The sequence below is a fragment of the Molothrus ater genome, chromosome 2 (genome assembly GCF_012460135.2).
Source record: "Molothrus ater isolate BHLD 08-10-18 breed brown headed cowbird chromosome 2, BPBGC_Mater_1.1, whole genome shotgun sequence".
Classification (NCBI taxonomy): domain Eukaryota; kingdom Metazoa; phylum Chordata; class Aves; order Passeriformes; family Icteridae; genus Molothrus; species Molothrus ater.
The window spans coordinates 31,882,320-31,907,012 of record NC_050479.2 but is presented as its reverse complement, the minus strand read 5'-3'; the positions used below and the strand labels follow the sequence as shown (position 1 = coordinate 31,907,012).

The 24,693-nt window shown below is 38.7% G+C and overlaps 1 protein-coding gene across 1 annotated transcript in view; it reads left to right on the top strand.

The window, feature by feature from the left end:
- TMEM131 (transmembrane protein 131) overlaps positions 1-24,693 on the top strand; it is a 93,228-nt gene that overhangs the window by 66,411 nt on the left and 2,124 nt on the right. Inside the window, exons 20-40 of the mRNA XM_036379145.2 lie at positions 1,278-1,430; positions 1,584-1,659; positions 1,761-1,878; positions 3,368-3,506; positions 3,597-3,706; positions 4,086-4,152; positions 5,084-5,235; positions 6,542-6,684; positions 7,784-7,970; positions 8,989-9,174; positions 11,114-11,272; positions 11,867-12,462; positions 15,593-15,768; positions 16,962-17,089; positions 18,308-18,432; positions 18,579-18,737; positions 19,397-19,571; positions 20,226-20,347; positions 20,454-20,550; positions 21,619-21,716; positions 22,939-23,102. Of these exons, the coding sequence (XP_036235038.2) occupies positions 1,278-1,430; positions 1,584-1,659; positions 1,761-1,878; positions 3,368-3,506; positions 3,597-3,706; positions 4,086-4,152; positions 5,084-5,235; positions 6,542-6,684; positions 7,784-7,970; positions 8,989-9,174; positions 11,114-11,272; positions 11,867-12,462; positions 15,593-15,768; positions 16,962-17,089; positions 18,308-18,432; positions 18,579-18,737; positions 19,397-19,571; positions 20,226-20,347; positions 20,454-20,550; positions 21,619-21,716; positions 22,939-23,102 (3,330 nt within the window). The remainder of the gene's footprint in view (positions 1-1,277; positions 1,431-1,583; positions 1,660-1,760; positions 1,879-3,367; positions 3,507-3,596; positions 3,707-4,085; positions 4,153-5,083; positions 5,236-6,541; positions 6,685-7,783; positions 7,971-8,988; positions 9,175-11,113; positions 11,273-11,866; positions 12,463-15,592; positions 15,769-16,961; positions 17,090-18,307; positions 18,433-18,578; positions 18,738-19,396; positions 19,572-20,225; positions 20,348-20,453; positions 20,551-21,618; positions 21,717-22,938; positions 23,103-24,693) is intronic.

Here is a 24,693-nt window from a genome sequence, read left to right as displayed (position 1 = left end):
ACAATTGTTTTCCCTTGTCTGTTGTTTCATGTCTAAATGCTGTGTAAAGGTCTTAGTAAAATACTATTTATTTGTTCTAGACACTTTACCAAACCTGTATCTTGTCCCATTGATGACAGTTTGTTACTCATAGGAATTCACAGATGAAGCTCAGATATACCTCCTAATTCAGTTTAACAGGACTGTACTGTTAAGGATTTATTCTTGTACTTTCTTTCCCTCTGCAATTACTTCTGTTGAGACTGTTGCAATATGTGACTGTTTCCTGAGGCCACAGGCAAATTTTGAACCTGCAGAAGACCTCTCCCATGTCTCTACTTAAACTTAGATTTATTTTTTTTGAAGTTTGAAGTATTGATTTAAGGGGAACAAAAAAAAACATGTTCATTAAAAGATGGCCTTGGGTATTTATTTTTGCTCAAACTGATTTTTTTTTTTAACATAAATCTGAAGTCTCCCCACTAGTCCTGAGTTGCACTTCTGTCTGCTTTTGTTTCTATTATTTGTTTCCTCTCTACATACCAGGGTTGAGTGTTAAGGTGTAAAATATGACCATGGAATCATTAATTTACAACTGAGGCAGGGTAGAGCTTGAACATTGTAAGGATTTTGATAATGACAATTAAACTACATTTTCTGTGCTTAAAAGACTTGACTCAGAAAAGCAGGCAGGCTGTAAAGGTGTGGGGAAAAAACTTCCTGTTTTTTTTCTTGAATGTAGTTTTGGTGTGTTATCTTAATTGCATTTGGGAGCAGGAAGAGGGTTTTAAAAGCTCTCTGTCACCTGTAGTTTTTGTAATTGTAGCTTCCCCTTCCTTTCAGATTGTAGCTTCCCCTTCCTTTCAGATTATTTCTAATTCTTAGTGACTAATTACTATTTCTAATTGCCAGCAGTGATCTTTTACAAAAAGACTGTTTCCTTTTAGTAATCGGAGGCTCAGCAAACTGAAGTTTTCTCTTGCCTTTCCTCTTCTGATATTTTTTAATCATGATTTGATTAAAGAGAGCTGTTGTCCAAGCCCTTCAAAGATACTTCAGGTGTTCTTAATTTTCAAAAAAGGGTGCACTGTGTTTGGAAGCAGATGGAGGAAAAAATACAGCTTCACAGAAACTTACTATCTTGAAGTGTTGCAAATGGCATTTCTTTACGATAGCATAGTTAAAATTGCAGTTTAACATTTCAGCAGTGCTGTGGTCTTTGCCAGCCTGCATAAATAGATACATATGCTAGGGAAAAATGCATATCCTGCAGACTTTTTTCCTTTTATTTTCCTTAGGGGAAAGTAGTTCACCAGAGCCTGAACATTATGAACTCCTTTTCTCAGAAAGTGAAAATACAACACATACGGTCCCTGTCAGAAGATGTAAGGTTTTATTATAAGAGGCTAAGAAGTAATAAAGAAGATTTAGAGCCAGGAAAAAAATCAAAGGTTTGTTTATGTCTTATTTCTAAACATTTATAAGTTCTCTTTTCTATATAGCATGTGTTAAGTTTCTGTGTTCAACAGAAATCTTCCCTCTTTTTTCTTTGGTCGTTAGATTTACTGTGCTGTTTAATTGATCAGCTCTTACATGTTTTGCAGATTGCAAATATTTATTTTGATCCTGGTTTACAGTGTGGAGATCATTGTTATGTAGGATTGCCTTTTCTATCTAAATGTAAGTAAAGTTCAACTTTATAATGAAAATAATTTCAAATAAGTTTTCTCCTTAAGTAATGATTTTACTTGAAGATTTATAAAACCTATTATTTCCTACAGCGGAATCTAAAGTTCAGCACAGCATAGCAATGCAAGAAGATGCATGGGATTCTGACTGGGATTTGCATGAGAATTTATTCAAAGAATGGACAGAAATAAAAGAGAACTCAAGCCATAGGTAAGTGTTATAGTCCTGTTGTTTGCTCCGGCCTTAAGTCAGTGCTAATTCTGTGATATGTGTGCTCTTATAGAATAAAAGGCTTCTTAATATTGCTGTGCTCTTTGAGAGGGGGCCAGAAAGGAATTGCTTGGCCTTCTCTGCAAAATCTTTAAAGAGAGCATTTCAAAAGTTAGAAAACAGTAATAATTTTCCCCAAATTAAAAAAAACATTGACAGTTACTATTCACTGAGTTGCTGGAGTTCTTTACAAGATTGTAACAGCAAGGCAGTTTCTACTCTGCAAAAATTTCCAAAACCAGATTATACTGGTTGTTCAGTATCCCTGCTTAAACAGTTTTAAAATAATATCCTCAATATCCCTTTTAAGATTTCATAAGGTTTTCTGTCATTACCATACCAGGATTTTTGCATTTCAGTGAATTACAAAATTTTCTGCTATTTTACCTTGAGAAAGATTAATGGTTGCTACTTAATATTTAGAAAAGTTAAACTCTGTAGACTGCTACATACCCTTTAAATATCTGCCTTCTCATACATAAAGTTGATTTAATGTCCAAGGGACACGAGTTAACATAAACAGCAAGAGTGTGTGTGTCTTTTGTGTTGATAGCATCCAGATTACCCTTTCAAAAAAGGCATGTGAAGAAACAAAATGTCTGTATGCAACTAAATAGAATAACAAAAGCATTCCTCCCTTATCACTTCTGTGTTATAATGGTGATATATTATTAACTACTGAGAAAATCTGATCTAAACAGAATCCTCTATTTAGCCGCACCAGTAACTTCCAAGAATGTTCTATTCCCTACAGGAAGAGAACAGTAAAGGAGAATGCTAAAGATCAGTTCTGAATAAGGAGTAGTTCTAACTTGAATATACAATGATTTAATATTATTTATTATATTTTAAAGTATTTAATACTTTTAAAGAGAGTTAAAGTTACCCAGCTGTCCAAAGGAACATTCAGGGAAAGGAAAGAGAACTGAAAAGAGGTATTGTGACTTGGACATTTGGAATTTCTCCAAAATATTTCTCTGGGTTTGAAGCCTAGTATTTTGTTTCTTTTGCTGACTGGAGAGCTCAGTACTTTTAGTTTAGTTTCAGTTCATGCTGGAGAACTTGTGGGAGAAGGGGACCCAAGTCTGTCATGGAGGTTGTTTAATAGCAAAGAACTTCATTCATTGATGGAAGTAGCAGCTAGCACCAAGTATGACTTGTTCAGATTTGCTTTAGGTTTATTAGGCAGAGGTGCAGGCACACAGTCTGTGCATCCATTGCATTTAGAGTAGGTGTACTGATTTACTGTACCTATGCAGGCAAAATTAATTTTCTGGATTGTGGATGCTATATTGGAACTTCCCTTTCTACTGTTTGTACCTTTGCAAATCATCAAATAGATTTTTGGGCTATTTTTCTTACTGATCTGAATCTCAGTGATATTTGTTTCTGCAAAACATAAAAGTGAGTTTTATAACTGTTTCTCCAGACTGAATGCTGTATTTGAAGTGGACACAGATCTTCAGAAGAATGTTAGGTTGAAAATTACAGCAGAAATGTCCTGGCCCTCCATCCTTAGTTCACCACGCCATCTAAACTTCCCTCTTACCAACACAAACAGCACATCAGTAAGTTATTTTAGTGATAGTATCATTTAAACAGATATTTCTAATTGCATCAATGGTAATGTAAACTTATTTAAAATTCTTTCTGAATAGGAAGAAGAAATTTTCCTAGAAAATCCAGCTGATGCTCCTGTGTATGTTCAGTTTCTTCCAGTAGCTCTGTATTCTAACCCATCCACTTTTGTTGATAAGCTGTTGGAACGGTAAGTGTTGTTGTGCAATCCTTGGGATGTACTCACTGGGCAGAGAAAATGCATTTTACAAGGAATGAATGCATGATATGGCAGTTGTGTTGGTAATTCATATTGGCCACCTCTAGAATTTGAATCATTAGACCAGTTGAGAGCTGAATCTATTGCCATTCAACACACATCTGTATTTTTTACTGAGCTGAAATGTGTTTACATTTCTTCCTTAACTTGATGTACAACAGGGGGGAAATAAGAAAAAATAAAATCAAGTGATGCTTTCAGATGCATATTGGGCTACCATAGATACTTGATTTGTGCTAAAATCCATAACTGTAAGTATGTCATTACCTTCCCTGATCTGTGAGGAAAAAAAATTGCAATTTCATTTCAGGTTTAATTTGAGTAAACCAGCTAATTTCAATCAGAGGACTCTAGAGTTCCAGGTCTTCAGAAATTGTGTAAGTATTTCAATACATTCTTGGTAATTTTAAATTCAGGTTTTTAATGTTTTAATAAGAGTTTTGAGTCAGACATATCTTCAGGTATTAGTGTGGAAAATGTAATGTAAATGTAATATCTGCTGGATATCAGAAAATCTGGAAAAGAAATATTTCTTCAAATTTAACTAATAAAGTGTCGCTTTTTCTATATGCTTACATTATAATACAACTGTGCAAGTTACAGGAAAACTGAATTTTCTCTTTCTCTTACTGGCAAGATTATTTTCTTCAGCATAGTGGTTACTAGTTCTAAAATGAGCAATGAGCAAAAAATTGATTATTTCATTGCCTTGTTGATTCTTTTAAGTAATTTGAGTATTGTGGACTACTTTTAAGTGTGTGCATTTTCATATAGAGCATGCCACCCCCATCCTAAGCACTACCTTTTTTATCTGGCTTTTCCCCTCCATTTGCAGTTTGTTTTAGATTACCATTTGATACTTATTTGGTGTCTCAAGACAAATGGCAAACTTTGCAAAATAGACTTCTTTGACTAGTTCTTCGATTTTGTTTGCTTAACAATGGAAAATTCCGAGGAGAAAAAATATTCCATAATGGTCTGATACTAATTTAGTGTTCAAAATATATATGTAAGAACTTCTGATCTTTTTCTTCCACTAGAACTTTATGAATCTACATGGGTGAAGTTTAGCTCAGTTCTGTTTTGTTGTGCTGTTCTGCTTCTCCATTAACGCAAGCAGTTTACTAATAAGTAGGGAAATTCTTGTGCTATCAGAGTTTCTGGTTAGAAAAACCAGACTATGTCATTGAGTAGTATCCTTTTTTAGAACAAGACCAATTTTCTAGCTAAAATAATACCATTTCTATCAAATACATGTAAAAATGTCCTATTTTTTAAAGCCTTGCTTTGTTTGCCCCCCCGCTTAAGGTCCAACCACTACAGACCACTGTGGGACTTACAAAGGGCTTGGCTCGTCATTCCATTTTAAGTCTAATATTAAAACCTGGTGAGAGAAAGTCTGTCAAAGTAAAGTTCACTCCAGCTTTTAATAAAACTGTTTCATCATTGATTGTTATCAGGTAAGAGATATTTCAGAAATAAGTGTGAGTTTTTCTCTGTTTTTCTTTTTATATATATCATACTTGCATCAGCTGTCAAGAAATTATTGCTTTTACAAGAATAATTGTAGAATCCTATGTGTCTGCAGAGAGGTTAAATGTAGTTGTGACATGTCTTAGAGTATTTTAACTGTATTCATATATATTCAGTGATGTAAATATATAAGCCACTGTTATACTTACCACAGAATCACAGAAGGGCTTGGTTTGGAAGGGACATTTAAAAGTCATTAATCCAATTCCCCCTGCAATACCAGGGACATCTTCAGGTTTCTCAAAGGTCTCTCAAAGGTCTGTCTGATCTTGAATGTTTCCAGAGATGGGGCATCTACAACCTCTCTGAGCAATCTGTTCCAGTGTTTCAGTACCCTCACTGTAAAAATTTTCCCCCCTATATCTAATCTGAATCCAGCCTGTTTTAGTTTTAAAACCATCATTCCTTTTCTTGTCACTACAGGGCCGATTAAAAAGTTTGTCCCGATCTTTCTCACAGGCTCCCTTTAAGTACTGGAGCTCCTGTGTGGTCACCAGGAAACTTTCTCTTCTCCAGGCTGAATAATGCCAGTTCTCTCAGCTTCTCCTCATAGCAGAGGTGCTCCATCCCTCTGATCATCCTGGTGCCTCTTGTCTGGACTTGTTCCAAGAGGTCCATGTCCTTCCTGTGCTGGGACCCCAGAGCTGGACACAGCACCCCTGGTGGGGTGTCACCAGAGCAGAATAGAGGGGCAGAATCCCCTTTCTCACCCTGCTGCCCACGCTGCTTTGGATGCAGCCCAGGGTGTGATTGGCTTTCTGGGCTGTGAGTGCTCATTGCTGGGTCATGTTCAGCCTCTCACCCACCAACACATGGAGACTTCATTTCTGAAATACATTCTACACTGTCTTCAAAGAAGGGTCTCTGGTTAGAGATGCCCTTTGCCAGATAAAGCTACAGTGCAAGTTCAGTCTTTCTAGTAAAGAGCATTAAGTTCACTTTTGTGCTCTAGTAAAGAGCATTAAGTTCACTTTTGATGCCTTACTAAGAGATACAGACTTTAACTAGTATTTCAGTGGGGTTTGTATTTGTAATTTATGTTGTAATTTCATAGGGTTTTGTCTTGCAAACACTACATTTGAGACCCCTGCTGTTTACTTCCATAATGTGGGGAATTAGCTGTGGAGCAGCTATTTGAACAGGGTATTTGTTCTCCAGATTTGGGATATAGACTCATAGTCTATGGAGAAGCTTTTATGAATGTTTCCCCTCACCCATTTTCTTTTTCCACAGAAATAATTTGACTGTAGTAGATGCCATATTGGTACAAGGACAAGGAACAACTGAGAGCTTGAAGGTTGCAGGCAAACCTCCTGGTCCAGGAAGTTCTTTACGCTTTAAAATCACAGAAGCATTATTAAAAGACTGTTCAGAAAGTGAGTACTTCTTGAGCTAATATGCTGAACAGAAAAGTCGTATTTTATTTGTAAAACTTGACATGTGTAGAAATATTTTTCCCCTCTTATAGTGACCTAGAAATTCAACTCCTTTAAATGCATTAAAATTGCTACTTTATTTAGGCAGAATACAAAATTTATTATGGTTTTTGTTTTAACGTGAGAACTAGGAAATAAAACAGAAGCTGTTTGTCCGCTTAAATTCAAGACAGAGGAGGTAAAGATCTTTGCATATTTACTAGCAAAATCTCTAAATTTAATACAAATTGGATCATGGGAGTAACTTCCTGTGTACTTCTTTTCTTCATACCTTCATAATCTTTAAGCACATAACCATTGGGAAAAAAAGGTTGGGCATGTTCCTTGATGAAAATTAAATCCCAGCCCGATTCTACTCTGAGATCAGAGAAAGGTTTCTGCTCTGTAGCCTCAAGCTTGCTTCTGAGAGGAGAGCTAAGAGCACCTATATTACCTAAAAACTGGTAAAAGAGTTTTAGTTATATCTGGTATTAAAATCTGCTTTGCTACTTTGCAGTTTTCCAGACATTTCTAAGTGTCATGTTAATTATTATCTGAGATTATTCTGCTTTTTGTGAGGCATGAGTAAGAAAACCTGAAGTAAAGCTTAGTCATTGCCTTTTACCTGTTGTGGTTAGGGATTTTTTTTGCTAATAAGATATATGTAGTTAAGCCATGTATTTTTTTTTAAGACACACCAAAAAGAAACAAAAAAACCCATTTTAATTCTTCTCTTGCTGGGACTGTTCACAGAATACCACAACATTAAGCAGAACATCAAAGAGCTTTGCAGCTCAGGTGATTTCTTTGTGGGGCAGCAGTGCTGTCAGAGGTTAGGGGGTTTGTGTTTTTTCTGTGATGAGTTAGAGGCTCTGGAATTGTACAAGTGCCCTACCTTGACAGTGATGGAATCTGGATGCAAAGGTATGTTCCTACAAGTTAATTTCCATGGACCTTGCTAGTCTCTCTTCTGCTGTAATATGGACAGAACTCTCTTCTGCTGTAAAATAGGAATATACTGAAGGATATCTAACCACTAACCACTGCTGTTTGTTTCTAGAAATGAAATATAAAGAACCGAATTTCACACTCAGAAGAACGTTTAAAGTGGAAAATACAGGGCAGCTGCAGATTAATGTGAAAACAATGGAAATCAGTGGCTACACATGTGAAGGATATGGATTTAAAGTAGTTAACTGTCAGGAATTTGCACTAAGTGCCAATGCCTCTAAAGACATTGTCATATTGTAAGTGGTTTTTCTTACATCTAAATGGAGCGTTACATTTGGAATTTTAATTTTGTTTCAGAGGAAAAACTCTCTTGGTTAAATTCTGAGGGCTTTTTTCTGAAGTTTTGAGTGTATAGGGGTTTTGTACAGTGTTATACAACTATGACTTTTTTTTTCTCTTCTGGCAAACACTATTTGATTTTTCATTTTACCATGTTTTTGTGACTGACTATAGTATTACTTCTGTTACTGTCCAGTAAGTATAACTTGCTGTGTTGGAATAATGTTACTATTTGAGGTTATATAAATTTCCCTAATTTAACTTGTGAATGCACATGGGACCTAGACCTACATATGGATTTGGTGCATTGCAGTATGTAGAAGGGAGCCTTCAGTCCAAGGATTTTTACTGTAATGCACAGCATTTTAGTCTTGAATATTTCTTCTCTTGCCTTAATGACAATGATTGTGTAGTTCTATCATTTTCAATTGTAAAAATTCTCTGCACCAAACACTGATCTTTTAACAGTGCTTTGTTGTAAAGTTAATTATTCATAAAATGGTACCTAAAAAGTTCAGAAGTTTCTTCTGGTCTGCAAGTGGATGTATGAAATATTGCTGCAGTGGAATAGTATTTCACTAGTATTTCTGCACAGTCTTGGTTTGTGATGAGACTGTGATATAGTGGTGATACAGTGTTTTTGAAAAGTCAGGTTTGTGGCTCAAAGGTGAAATGTTTAAAAAATGTATAGCTCACATAGTAGTTGTGAGCTATAAATGTGGTAAAACCTTGTCAGGTATTATAACTTCATATGGTACCACAGGAGTAATCTAGAATCAGATGTGTTAAGCATTGGTGTTAATGAACATAGTCAAACACATCTTGAGGTATTTGAAAGATACTCAAGTATTTTTAGGCTAATCAATGGAGCTGAATTACAGGTTTTTTAATTTATAATTTATGAGTTATAAAAATTGCCTCAAACTTTTGTGCTGTTCCTATGAAAAGTTCTGATGTGCTTTATGTTGTTTCCAGGTTTACACCAGATTTCACTGCTTCCAGAGTTATACGTGAATTAAAATTCATCACTGCAGGAGGCTCTGAATTTGTATTTGTCTTGAATGCATCGCTTCCATATCACATGTTGGCAACATGTGCTGAAGCACTGCCCAGGCCCAACTGGGAGCTGGCACTGTACATAATCATCTCAGGAATAATGAGGTTGTGTGTGTGTTTGTTCTTACTGCTGTATGGGCACGAGCTGCCACTGCTCCAATATGGGTTACACAGAAGCACATGGGTATTCAGCACATGCTCTAATTGTGGTACACTAAAATAGGGTAAAAGGAGATCAAATTGATAAATACTCCTATAGATTGAATATGAACTGTTTAAGGCAAAGGAGTACTGACTTTCTGTCAAACCAAAGACAAAATAATACGCTTCTTGCTTGAACCTGTTTCCTTGGGGAAGATGTGTACTCCTCTTAGCCCTGATAATCTGTAGGGGTTTTGATAAATAAGCCAAACTTGAAACATATTTAGATATTAAAGCACTGATAGCAGTGAATTCCTGTAGAAATGTAAGCATCCTTCTCTGGAGTATCATGCTTTAGAGAGGTATAAGGCAGTGACTGTAATAAGCTTAGCAGATGCCTTGGATGAATTTAACTTTGCTGCCACTTGTAATGTGACAGACAACTGGTGATACTAATAATGGGATTTCTGAGAACCTGAAGGACATTGTTTGCAACACTGCACACTCACAGGTTACATAGTAGGATATTAATGCACGTTTTTCCTCAGCAAACAGACATGTGCTAATTATACCTTGTTGAAATAGGAGTTGAAAATGCCACCATTTTCACAGTCTAACCTGTACCTATCTTTATTTGCAATAAAGAGTTATAAACCCTATGTCCCTGCTCACCTCTTGGATGTGAGACACTTTAGCCCACTGCTTTTGTGCAGAGAAAACCTTAGCATGGAAACTTATCAGTAGGAGTTTTTACTTATCAGTAGCAACAAATGCTGTTTTCTTAGTGTTAAGCTTATATCTTAGTGTGAAATGTATTGCTGCTGTAGATGCCTGTGAAGAAAAAGTGGTCTTTCTGTATGCTGCAAATCCAAAGCATTATCACATACATGTCATATTCCTTTTTTTCCCCACAGTAAGTTACTGGCTCTTCCATTTTGCAAATGTTCACTTAGGCTGTCTTTCGTTGTAGGGATTGACAAAAAAAAATAGAGAAGATACAGTTACAGCCCACTTCATTTTCTTTTTTGACTCTTCAGCACTTTCCTAAGTAATGCAGTGTTTAGTGAGGAAACTGCATTTTTCCAAAGTAAGAGGAAAATTTCTGTTACTTAGGAAATTTTGTGTCGTCACTAACACTGCATTACTTAAAAGTGCTGAGTGAGTACTTATGTGGTTTTCTTCTATATATGTGCTAGAAATGTATAGGCTGAGTTTGGTTTTAATTCTTTGACCAGAGTAATGTTTGTCAGCTCATGAATGTAGTTTGCTTGGATAATCTTATATGTGCTGTATTTGTTAATTAGACTTTACAAAGAATAGAGAATACTAATCCCTTCCTTACTATGTCTTTTTCCTAAAAATACAAAAATCCTTCTTAGCAGCAAACTAGACAAGAGTCCTAATATATTTTAGAATATTCTAAGATTCCTGTGCATAAACTGCCTTTAACTTTTAGGATGCCATCGTGCCACTAAAATAACTCTTCCACGTCACCACAAAACTATCCTTAATTTCTAGGAATGAACACTAGGAGTTTGTATAGTCCATGTTTTTAAATTTGATAAGGTGATGTTTATTTTTGCCTTCCCTAAATCACTGTTGCTTTGAATAGTTCAATGCTTGTGGCTCCAGGTTTTGAAGTCCAACTTTTTGTCTTTTGGATTAATACACTTGGCACCTGCATGTCAGGCTTGCATCTAGCTCCCATTCTCAGTGCTGGTGATTTGCTTATCATGCCAGTCTTGTGTATGTTATGTTTCTATCAGACAAAATTGTGGTTTGGATGAAATTTTTAGTGTTTTCAGTACAGGATACAAACTTTTTGTCCTGTGTGATTAGAGTCATTAGTTTTTAAATGCTCAAAACTAAGAAATAAATCCTTAAATACCTTTCTTCTCTGCAGTGTACTCTTTCTCTTGGTAATTGGAACAGCCTATCTAGAAGCTCAAGGAATTTGGGAGCCATTTAGAAGACGCTTGTCCTTTGAGGCCTCAAATCCTCCCTTTGATATGGGAAGGCCACTTGATCTCAGGAGAATAGTTGGAATTTCATCTGATGGAAAGTAAGTAAATGTTTGGGCTTCTTCTGGTACTTTTGCCATTTATTTCTTTGCTTCTTTAGTTATCAGCTCAGTTAGAAAGTAATACTGCTCTGTAGAAGATGTGAATGAATAAAAGATATCCCCACAGTTGCTTGTAAAAAGATGGCTTGCATGAAAAGATGAACTTTGTGATTGTGAGGAATATTCTTCTTTTGAGAAAATAAAAAGGAAGGAAAAAAGGAAATCCACCAAAAACCAAACCCTGCCAAGTTTCCTGTTAATATTCTCAAAAATGAAATGTATAGACTGCAAAAAAAGAATTGCAGGCCAGAAGTTCCTACCTTAGGTGTCTTAAGTTAAGATCATCTCCTTTCAGTGTTCCCTCCATCATATATATCAACATTCATTTTGCTGTGGTTTTGTTCCTGCGTACAGCAGGCAAGTGGATGGAAAATGGTAAAGCCTACTGACTTGCCAAACCAGTTTTAGGCATTTTTGCTGGTTATATGCCAAGAATAGTATAGTTCAAGGCTTCTTTTGGATATAGTGATTCTCTTTTCTTGGTGAAGAATGGAAACGCTGCAAAGTATGTTTAAACATGTGTTTCTCTTCCAGCTTGAATACACTTGGATCGGATTCTAATCACAGTTCGTCCAGAGGAATTTATGGAGCAGGCAGTTCGTCTTCGCGATCCGGTGCAGGGAATCATAAGCAATGCAATGCAACAGCACACCTTCACAGCAATAGAAATGCACCTGATGTTGAAAACATCAAATCCAAAACCAATTCAAGTATACCTAACAGGACTTCAGCACAAGCAGCTTCCATGCAGTCCGTGAACAGAACGGGCCCCTTTACCTTGGATTCAGGTGCCACAGCTCAGACTCATGCCGCGGGCAAAAGAGCCAAGGGGACGAGGCAGAACCAGCAGCTGATGCAGCAGCAGGCACCAGCCTTGGCAGAGCAGCCCCTCCAGCAGCCCCCAGCAGCCGGGCCCCAGCAGCAAGAGCAGCAGACTGAAAGTGCTTTGCCACAGCTCCCGCTCCTCAGCCCGCCTCAGGGCGAGTGTGCCAGCAGCAGAAGGCACAGCTCGGAGGATTCAGATCTCACTGGGCTCATAGAAACTATGGAAAAAGACTTTGACCACCCAGAATCCCCTTCCCCTGATGTGTTTACAGAACAGCCCCCATCTCCACTAGCAAAAAACAAAGGTAATACAATTCTGTTTTAATGGGATGACTCCCTGCGTAAACTACAGGACAAGATTTAAACAATTGTAAAGGTCATGTTTTCCTGGTGTGGAAGGGAGTGCTTCTCTGTGGTTCCCTGCCTGTGCTGTGTGCCCGTGTCTTGAACACTTCTGGTACCTTATGGCAGTGAAGTTCACTGTGCAGTGCTAGCTTGTCACTCTTCCTACAAAAATGGTGGCATGTTTTGATGAAAGCAGGTGTGAGTATCTAGACACCTGATTCTCTGAAAAAGAAAAATGCTTTTTGGTGCTGCCCTTTTGCCTTTGGGTTGGCATCTGTCCCTCCCACCTCCATCATTTGGGCTTGGGGCTCAGGGCTCAGAGGAAGGGAAAAGGAAGTTGTCCTAGTGTGTTGTGAAAAGTGAGGCAGGGAGAAGGGAGGAGGGGAGAGGGAGAGATGGGTAAATAGTCCCTGTGGTATTGTTTGGGAATGGAATTCTTCATGCCCAGACTTGCAGTTGTAGAAAATCCTTAATGTCAGGTGGTTAGCAAATTAATATAAGGCACCTGTGTCTATACATTACATTCATTTTTGGATGAGGCTAGGGTTGAGTTGGACTTGTTTATCCATCTTTCCAGTTGTATAGTGCTTAAAATAGTGAATTGAATTTCATACATTAGATATGTTTAGACTTTTGAAATTATGTCAGTTATTGCCTTCTTATGAACACTTCTTGAAATAGGATTTCTGATTATGATTTTTGCATTAGCAATTTCAATTGCATCCCAGAGTTATATGATCATTTAGTGTTAATATATTTATTTCTAAACAATTTTTCATTTTTTGTTACCGACACTTGTACAGAAATGGCGCTGTGTTGCTTATTAGAGATAAAATTAAGAAAATTAATCATGGGAAGGCATATAAACTCTCCAACATCTGTAAGATTGTGCCTCACCAAAGACAAAGGCTTCACTCAGTTAGGTGGTAATGAGTAGAGAGTTCTTAATTAGTTCAAAGTGGATGTTAGGATGTGTTTGGACTTTCAAAGTGGAGAATCTGAAGTGGTGGGAGGCTTTGGTGTCATGCTGAAATATACTACTCTGTTTCTGGGCTGTTATGTTTTTAGTTTTTAGTGATAGGTGGTTGGGAGAATTAAGAGAACTGCCATCAGTTTGTCAGATATTCATTCCATAAAGACTAAATAGGACTCCAGGATGTGATGTGATGTGATGTTAGGGAGGTTTCATGGATGGTGTCCATAATGGCAAACAGTGAAGTGGTGGAGCTCTGGAAAGCAAAGTGTCTGGTAATGAGGATGCAACATTCTCAAGGGTTGCATATGAACATACATGGGTGTGCAGTGACTGATCCAGTCCATGTACTGAATGCCTGAAAGCACTTTGGAGTGCATCTTCCATTTCTAACTCCCCTGAAGGAGGCAGATCTTGCACTTGAGAGCTTTTTGTGATGCAGCTGCATGCAGTACATGGAGATCATCAAGTTTGAATTCATAAGCATATTCCCACTCCAGATAATGTAGTGTGTCTATTCCCATTTGTCCTCTTTAAAATGTAAAAACATAAAACCATAGGGGGAGTTCCATAATGTATCTGCACCTACATACACTCATGGGTATTTGTCTTTAGATAAATATTTAGAGCTAATCACAAACTTTTGCAGAAGCAGCAGCTTCTGGACTAAAGCTGTCTGTCATATGACCCTGTGCAGAAGGACTGTCTTATACAGTCTTCTGTTTCAGCTTCCTAAAACTTGGATCATAGCAGACTGCAGTGGAGGCTGTGTTATATTTTTGTGATACAGCTGCTTTATGTTACATTTTAATGTCATGATAACATTTTACATAGATTTTCTAATTATGAACATTAAACTGTTTAGCAATGCTGAATGTAGACTACATTTCAAGCAAATTTTGGAATGAGGCCTTCTGAGGCCCAGCCAAAATGCCCCCAATATGCTGGAAGCCAACCTTGAAAAATGTTCCTAGGAAGATCTACTTGTATTTACATATCTATTTGCATTCACGCTAAAAAGAATATTTTTATCTCCAATATTTTTGTTGTCCTAGATACTGAAAACACTGATACTTATATCTTAAAAAACAAAGTTCGAAGGCAAAGTTTGAAGGATATGTATCTGGTATTTGTCAAAATACTGAAGGCAAATTTCTGGTTTGGTACAAATTTAACCATTTTGCCAAATGAAATATAACAGCTGTCAGGGTGCTTCCAGTCTCAATTCCAGCTCGAGCTAGTACAAATTCCAGAAGGGGCAGAATCCAGTTATTCAGCACAGGTTCCTTGAGTCTTTATCTGAGTGAACAGTTAAATCCATCCAGGAGGCTGTATGCAGGCACTGTGTGGCTCATAAATGAGAGTGCTTATTTTGAAGAGCAGTATCTCAAGAAGAATCCTATGAGTAGAGGCACATACTACAGCTAGTAAGACATAAGACTGTTGTGAAAGCTCAAATCCTGTGAGAGTACAGCAGCAGGTGATGGTAAGCTCATGAAGACTCTGCACACACATGCACAGTTGCTTTGTATTGAGAATAGTCCACTCTGAAGGAATAAAATATGTTAGGAGGAGAAAGTATACTTGGGTGTGAGATTTTCAGGTTTTGGTCATTTGGGTTTTTTACCTTTTTGCTAGGCAAATACTGTTAGTGATTTTTCTCATCCACATGAGTCTTATTTCAAATTCTTTTGTGTTTTGTTGGGTTTTTTTTCCGACTGGCAAGCATGCTGATCATTCCTGTTCTTCATTTGTTTGGATGATAGAGCTTTTACCATCCTGAGAAATTTATGTTTAAATCTAATGTTATGTGATTAAACTGTCAAATTTGATTCTATGGTGTTTAAAAGGAATGCCAGGAACAGAGCAGTAAGGAATTATAGGCAACCAGGTGCCCCACATCCACAGAGAGACAATGGGGACACGGCTCAGGAGCGTAAATGTGGTGGTCATTAGGGTTCTTCTTTTGCTCACATTTGGTGCACAGGAGCAAAAGTGGTTGGTGTGTATAACAAGCAACAAACTTCAGAGGCTCAATCACGTGAGGCAGCTCTGAGATGAAGGGAACTCTCCTGTCTCTGAGCTGCTGAGCATCTGAAGCATCCATATCTTTCTAGGAAAAGGGAAAATGATTCAGCGCAAGGCTAAGCCACAGAAGAAGCGGGAAGAAAAGGACAGAAGAGGGAAAGGAAAGCAACAGGAGGATGAGCTGAAGGATTCCTTGGCAGATGATGACAGTTCTTCAACCACAACAGAAACCTCCAACCCAGATACAGAACCACTTCTCAAAGAGGTAAGGCACTGCTGAGGAAAGGAGGCCCTTGTATGGCCGTGTGTCACCCACTGGAGTAGGAACATGGTCTCTCTTCCCCACACCATCCTCATATAATACCCAGTAAAGGAAGAATGTTAATTAAAAAGCACATTTCCCTATTCTTGCCTTCACTGTATCAAATCTGCACCTCTGAGTGTGAACATGCTTGAGTCCTGTAGTCTCAGGACTAAATATGCCCAGGTGACTGTGGCTTGAATTAGCCAGCAGCTGTCAGCAGCATTGTGGTGATTATCTCCTGGCCTCTTCTATTTGCAGAATAAAATGCCAAAGTGTGGATGCTAATTTCATTCAGTAATTAAGGTGCATGCTAAATCATGCCTTTGGCCAGTTATAAAGGCTCAGATCAATGGTGGTAACTTGTCAGCACATAGTTAACTTAATTACCTTATACAATACCCCTAGCTTTGCTTAACTTATTCAGCTCACATGCTCCAAGGTAATAAACTAATGTCTACAATTTGTGTAGTGGTTGGATTGTCATAGATATTTTGTCCTAAAGGAAACTCTGACAACCAAAGAAGAGGCAATGCCAAAGGGAAGAAAACCAATCCTCAATTTTGATATCTTAAATTTGAACTTTGTAAAAGACAGGGATTATAGCTGTGGGAAAAAAGAAATCCATGGGATATATTTTAAAGGTTACAGTTTAGTAAGTTGTCACTTGAAAGTTACTGTTGATATTTTCAGGATGGCTATTTGAGACTATACTTGTATTTAGACAGTCTCAGAAGTGCGATTAAAGAAAATAATAAATGTAATGGTGAAGTTGCTCATATTATTTGCTTTGTTGAAGAGTGTGTTTTAGGTGACCTGGACTGCATGCAAGAGATGCAGGAAAGGTCTCAGTACAGAGCTAGCATCATATTACATAGACTCAGAGGCTGTGGCCAGGGGAGCTGTGTATTTGCAAACATCAGATCTCCCTGAAGCTCATTAATTTGTTATTTCCATTTCTGCTTCTCTAAATAGAAAAAATAGAAACCATATTTTATAGGCAAACTCATTAAGTCATGGAAAAATACTTTTAATACTCCAAAAATGCTCATATTTTCCAACAGCATTCTTTCCTCTGCCCTCTTTGTTATGTGTGTTCTGATACAAGAGGGGCTTTGCTTTTCATGATTATTAATATGACATTATGTCTTTTATAGGAACCTGAGAAACAAAAGGGAAAAGTTATAGCAGAAAAACCTGAAAATGAAATAGTCCCAGTAAAACAGAAAACCAAAAAAGTGCTTACAAGTATCAAGAAAGAAATCCCTGTAGATGTGAAAACCAGGTAAGCATAATGAAAGCTGTTTAGTAGGGAAAGTATCATGTTTAAAGGGAAGATGGGTTGATAAAAATATCTGTATTTGACTGTTGCAGCTGCCAGTTCAGCAAACGCCAACAGCAGGTACCTTTGAGCAGCTTCCTCTTCCTTCCTGATGTCAGGGAATATCTGAAGCTTGCAAATAATAAATTACTTAATGGAAACACAGCACATAAGTGAGAGCTAAATCCAGTGATGAAAATCAGGAGAAGCAATGTTAAGGTTTTTATAACAGGTATTGCATACAAAAAGTGAGGTTAATGATTCTAGGGGCAGCACACCAAGCCAGCATTCGTGTGAGTGCCCTTAGCTGCCCTTGGGAAACTGCAGCCTCAGTTTCCTTTTCCATGTCATAGAGTAAGGTCAGTCTTGGATGCTTTATTAAAGGAGGCTGCTGCCACTGCCAGTCCCTGTCCCTTACTGGCATGTGGTTGATGGCAGAGCATAGATAGGGGGAAACATGAAGAATCTTAGTCTTACTATAGCTAGTTCATTCCAAAATAGTGTTGTGAAATCAGATTGGTATCCAAGTGCCACAAAAGTAAACTTTACCAAATGGAGGTATGGTATATCAGCTGTGTTTTTCCTGCTGTAATTAATAGTAGACTGAGTTTACAGTTAGAAGAAATTAATGTTCTTCAAAATATTTCTGAAAACATTGCCTGGCAATGTCTTCATTTATTTTTACAATTGCTTTATCTTATATCACAAGTTCATTATGTGTGGCAGTTTTCAAAGGCCACAATGACCGCTGGCTTGGAATTCTTCTGCAAGAAACAGGGAAAATAGTTCCTCCCTAGAAGGTCTGAGAGACAGAATCAAATATCTGGAGAAAAAGAGCAATATACAGCCAATTGAATTTGGTGGTACATTTAAGTAGATTTATATTATTGTTTAAAAACCAGTCGTGTATATTTAGGTTAATAGTGTATTAGGAGCATGGGATCTGACAGGGGTGTATAGGGATAGAGTAGAAACAGAGCAGCTGCCATTTCTTGTTGCCTCTGTACAATCAGATGGCTTTTGTGATCCTGGAGCTCCAGGGTGAAAGCTGCTTCTGGAGCATGAGTGAGTTTAATACAATGTTTGGAGTAGTGTGGGTCATATATATATGTGTGTGTGTATATAAAAGTGCTTTTCAGTACTTCAGAGCTTTGAAATAAAATAATTTCTGTTTTCTTTTAGTCCCTTGGAATTGTCTTATACTCCCCCACTGGAAAACAAGCAGCGCAAAACCTTTCCATCCAAGATCTCCACACCACACCTTTTGTCGAGTAGCTCTAAATCAAGAAACCTCCCCAAAACAAGAGGTAGTGTGAGGCTGGTTTTTGTAAATACCTCAAGAGTTTTATATCATTGTCTGTAACCCCTCTTGAGTGCTGAATTTAAGTCTGGTGTGAGAAGAAAGCTAGCCAGTTTATTATCCACACATTTGGTTTTTCTTTTGTTTTAATAGGTCCAAGCAGTAAGTTAATGGAGAACAGGCCTTCAGTATTAGCAAAATTTCTCCCCAGTGGTTCTGCACAGGAGCTAGGAAACACCAGCAGCTCAGAAGGGGAAAAGGATTCTCCACCACCAGAGTGGGACTCTGTGCCTCTCCACAAAGCTGGCAGCTGTAAGTAATCACTAGACAATGGCAGAATGAGTGTTCTGCAATTAGTATCTGTAGATAGGCTTGATCTGTTTATAGATCTTCCTGTCTTCTTTTCACTGCATAGCTGAGCTCCATTTTTCTGCTGTAGGCCCCATATTGGTAGCATCTGTTATGATTTGGGAGGTTTGAAAATGGCGTGGGCAGAACATAGGTCATTCTACAGCTCTCCAGTGAGAACAGGATTCAGAAGCTGCTGGAGAAATTGAGAAAATTATGATTACTGCTCAAAAAGATGTATTTTCTACAGTAGATGGGGTTTTGCTTGGTCAGGTTTGCTCCAGCCAAATTTGGAACTAATTAGATTATTTGTCCTTGAGAGGGAACACTAAAAACACCTTAATGCAATGGTTAGCTTGGGACACTTACAATTTTTGTGGTTGCATTGTAAATCCCTTGTATGGGAACCAACTCACCTCCTCCTGCAAATCAGTCTCTCTGAAATTAAACAGCAGACCTGAATAACCATAGGTGAACATAGAGAGGAGCTGCTGCTTCCATCACTGGGAGCAAACAGCCTTTCTCATAATTCCTCCATTTGACCAGAAGGGATAGCAGAAATTTGAGAAGCCTTTGCTGTAGTGTAAATCCTACAGGAAGATGTTTTGTGTTTCTCTTTATAGCCACAGACAACCTCTACAAGCTGTCTCTGCAAACCCTGAACGCAGACGCCTTCCTGAAGCAGCGGCAGCCCTCTCCAACGCCCGCCTCTCCATCTCCCCCTCCTCCTGCCACACCCTTTGCTTTCGGGCCACGGGGAGGCACTTACAGCAGCATTGTCAACAGCAGCTGCAGCAAGTGAGTCCAGATCCTACCTCCTACTGATTTCCCAGCTCCACTGGTGGAGCTGTGCTTCACAAGGGGCATCTCCCTGTTCCCCATTCCCTCTTCCCATGGAAACTGCTTTTCTGCAGATACACCACTGTGCACATCTTGCCTTGCCGTGAAACATTGTAAATTGGAAAAAAATTATCTCCAATTTATGATCCAACTCATAAATTTATCTCCAGTTTATGATCCAACTCATCTCTACAGCCACAACAGCCCTATTTTCCACAATACCAGCAGTTTCACTCCTAACTCTACTAGTTGTCTTCTTACTAACCATCCTAGAGGTAGCAGTAGTGATAATCCAAGCCTATGTCTTTGTGCTCCTGCTGAGCCTCTACTTACAAGAAAACATCTAATTCTCAATGGCACACCAAGCACATTCTTACCACATAGTGGACCCTAGTCCCTGACCCATCCTAGGAGCAGCTGCTGCCCTCCTAACCACCTCAGGATTAACAATATGATTCCACTACAGTTCCCCTGAATTACATGAAACTTTTCAGCTGTTATAAACATTTTCTTGAATGCTAGCTTAAATTGCTCCTTTTTAAATCAAACTGCTGAAGTCCAAAACCTTACTCGTTTTTACCCTCTTTTTTCTTTGTTTCTTTCTCATTTTAGTGAAACAAAAAACAAGCAGCCTAATGGTACCAAACATAAGCTGGCAAAGGCAGCTTCTCTTCCAGGCAGGAATGGAAACCCCACTTTTGCTGCTGTAGCTGCAGGTTACGACAAAAGTCCAGGTACTAGAACCAGTTTGAAGTTCTTAATAATTCCAAATATTTCCTGAATAATCTGTTATTTTGCTGAGGTTTATTTTACTCATTTTTTACATACATATTCTTGCAGGTGGCAGTGGTTTACCAAAGGTTTCTCCAAGCAAAACAGATGTTTCCAGCAATATCAGCATTTCCCACACAGTTGTTGACAGTGATGGCTCTGACAGGTAATTTTTATATTCTCTAGGCAAATACCTGGACCACTAGAAGAGAAGATTGAGTATTAATGGTATTTTGAAGGGAGTGACAGAATTCATTCTGGTTAGGCTTTTTTTAAACTATTTTTAAAGTCTAGGCACATCATCTCTCACATTGCAGAAAAGTTTAGGAGTTGCAAGTGACTCAAAAGTAGAGAGAAAGATGTTCTGGATGTGATGGGAGCTTTTTCCTCCTCATTCCAAGTAACTCAACATTCTGTTCCTGTGCATCCACCCCATGAGAAATCAGCTTGGCCCTCTCAGTGCTGAGGAGTGTGTATCAAGGTCACTTGAAGGGTGACAGGCAGAGTACCTTGCTGTACAGCAAAGCCTTTCACTTTAACATAGAGACCAGAACTGTCAGTGGGCTTTGTGCTTTCAGGAGGAGCAGGGCAGAGCTGCACTAGTCACATTCTCTGAGGCACATGTCTCTTCTGACATTTTGGCAGTTAGTTGTAAAAAGCAGTAACCTTTCTGGAGTAGGCAAGAGACTTGAATTCGAGTTTCCATATGTAAAGGAATTACTTTGAGTGAGGTTTGTGCATTGGAGCTTTGTTTGTTTTGGTGGATGTTTAGCACTGGTTCCAGTTAACTCAGCTGTTACTTTTAAGAAGCTTGTTCATGGGTGTATTTGTATCCCTTCCAAGTCACTGTAAATTTTATCTGCTTGAGAAAAAAACCTTGGACTCCATGAGTTTTCTGAACAACTGATCAAAAGAGCTACTCTCATGTTTGTTTGATGCTCATTCTACAGATTAAAGAGCACTGTCTGTATTATTGTGTTAATATACACAGGAAAATGTATATCACCAAAATCAATTGTTAAAACAAAACCAAACTCTTAGGTGATCCTAACTCTTGATCACCATTAAATATTTATTTAGTATGTTTAACTATATATTTTTATATAGATATATAAATATAATAGTTAAATATATGTACACACATACTTTTTTATATAGATCAGTAAGTTCATATTGTCAATAGTACTGTGTTAATAAGTTGTGTATTGCCTTCCTGTTCCTCCATAAAATGTAGTTCGGGTTTGTGGAGTCCTATCAGCAATCCCAGCAGTCCTGATTTCACACCTCTCAACTCCTTCTCTGCATTTGGACACTCTTTTAACTTAACTGGAGGTGAGTTCTCCTGTTCAAATATTTTTCTATATTCAAATACAGGTAGAGAAATGTTGTGCCTTCATTCCACTGGTCTAAATACAGTGTTTCCATCCTCACTCCTAAAAGGGAAGACTATGTAGGAACACTTGTTAAAAACTTGGTATTATATTCTGAGTTTCACTCCAGAGAAAGTTAGTGAAATCTCACAGAGTGTTTGATGGACTGAGAATGCTTGGGTTTGTTTGGAGTTTCTCTGCTGCAGTAAAATTTCTGGGTTTTGGGGGTTATTTCACTACTTCTTCTTCTCCATCCCTCCCCCAAAACTTTACTGTAGGTCCCACAAATGTGCCAGTAGGCCTGTGGTTTCCTGAGCATAAACACCTGCTTAAAATCATGGCTCTGTTAAGTGAGGCAGTGGCCCAGCCCTCGTGTTGCTTTTCTCCTGTTTTCCTGCAGTATTTTTGTCTAGCTGCACAATGAACTGGTGCATACTAAACCAAGCAATTAATTAATAAATGTACTTAAATATTTGGGTAAATTTCCATAAATGTAATAGAGGTGGCCAGGCATTGAGATTGCAGGGTGTGGTTGCTCTGTCTACTTGGGCACGTGTGCTGTGTTTTGAGGTGGCTGAAAAGATGATAAGCAAAGTAAACTTTGGATGTGGCATTGGTGTCTACTGATAAAATGCTATTTACTGCCCCAGTTTGATGTCTGCTGGAAATGAAAACAATGGCAGCTGCTGCTGCTGTGGGGTTCTTTCTTCTTCATCAGCAACACTTGGCACCCGTGGCTCTGAGGGCACCAGTAAAAGGCCTGGGATCAGTTCTGTGTGTGAGAAACAGGCAAGCCATGACTGCTGGTGCTCCCTTTTCCTTCTCATAGCAGAGATGGAGTCAGGGCTGGGGCACTTCCAGTGCTGCCTCTTCCCAGGAGTCACCTGGGAAGGGAGTGCTGCAAGGCAAAGGAGTGCTGCAGTCACAGAGAACTGCCAGGACTCTGAGTGCTGCTGTGCTTAGGCAGGACTGAATTACTCACAGCAAGGCTTCAGCTCTTTCCCCACTTTAACCATGACAAACTCTGTGGCCCTGTCTGATGCTGGTCACATGAGATGAGATTTGTATTACCTTCTAATATCACTGCAGCAGGACCTGCTAGAAAAATATGGGAAATAATGGTGAAAAGTATTGTTCTTGGAAAAAGAGGGAGAGTACTCATTTTTACTTCATTTTATTTTTAGAGGTTTTTAGCAAGCTTGGTTTAGCTCGATCTGCTTATGGGCAGGATGTTCAGAGAAACTGGAATGAATTCAATAATGTTCCATCATCCATCTGGGATCCTTCAGCTACAGATTCTGTACCCTCCTGGCCAACAAGCTCAAGTTCCCCAACTCATACAACTGCAGTAAGTACTCAGTCCATCCAAATACAATGGTTTATTACTGTTACCAACCTGTTCTGTATGTGACATATAATTTAATTCAGAGGAATTTGGGATGAAAAGAAATTAACTGAAGAATAAAAGAAGAAGGAATTTACATATATTCATCTTGGTGTATTTAAGTTGACATGGCTGTTGGACAGAGTTATTAGTCTCCTCACTTGCAAATGATGAATCCATGGACACTGCTTCCCATAAAACTATCACAAGAGCACCTTGCAGCACTTAAGAAAGTGTATTCTGCTCCCACATCCTTCAGGTTTGCTCCTGTGCCATGGCTGGACACTGCATATGTTACTGAAGGTTTGATGGACAGTTGCAAATAGGCAATATGATAACTTCTACACTTTGATTCTGCTTTCTGAATGCAGTATTGCACCTGTTTGTAAATTAACAAAAGGTCCCAGAAAAAACTATCTAAAAGACCTTAAATATATTCTTTTCAGTTTAGGAAAAAACACTAAAGGACTGAACACAAAGTCTTTAAACTGACTACTTATTTTGATGAAGATTTTGAGTATAGCAAAAGGAGAAAAACCCCAACTTTACTGATTGTAGTGCTGCACTGTCATCCTTGTGTCAGACTAGAACTTATGCTGCAACAGCTGTCTTCACTGCCAGCTGAAATCCTTCTTCATGTTGACTTCTGAAAATGTTTCTGTAGTGAGTAAGAGGCAGTGTTTACTTCACCTGGGAGCAGCTCAGATGGAGTGGGGGAAGGCAGGGACAGGGGAAGCCAAAGAAGGTCACACAGCTTCTTATGGACACAGGCTTGCAGATCCCATCCTTGTCATGTGGTTACAGCCAGAGCTGGAACCTCACTGAAACTATGTAAGGAAAGATGTTTGGATTTTGGTCACATGGAGGGCAGGTTTCTCAGCATTTGATAGAGGGAGGGCTTGAGGACAACCAGAACAAGCTCTCTAGCTCTCAACTCGTATTTCCCAGCTGCTTCTGAAAAATATTTAGAAGTGTGCTTCAGGAAACATCAAGAAGGAAGCCAGACAAATGATATAGAAGTGTCAGGTACTCCATTTAAGTACTTTGATTTGGGAGGAGATATTTTAGGAGTTTACTCAAGGAGAAGATCACATAATAAACAAGAAGCAAGCAGCAAACTGACTGAGATACTCGAGGCTATTATAAATGATAGGGGTATTTTCAAGTGGGTATGGCAAGCCAGAACAGGAAAGCTTGGCTTTTCCTGTTACTGAGCCTCCTTGCACTAGGTGCTGATAAGAGAGCAGGTACCAGGCCAGGGCCCTGCCCCTTCCTCTGTTCTGGGACAAGAGCCAAAGCCATTGTTGCAAACAGCACTTAGGCAGTGGCTCCTGCGTTACCCTATTTCTAGGAAGGTTTCTGTAGAGTTGATTTTGGTTGTTATCCTTCCTTGTTCCTCTTGCTTTCTCCTTGTATGCACAACTCTGCTTCTGTGCTTCTCCCCTCAGCCTGGCTGCCTTGCTGGTACTCCTCCCCAGGTTTCTTTCCAACCACATTCTCCTACTCCCCATTCCTGTGTTTCTCTGTGTGTAGTTCTGCCTGCCAGCCCCTTTGT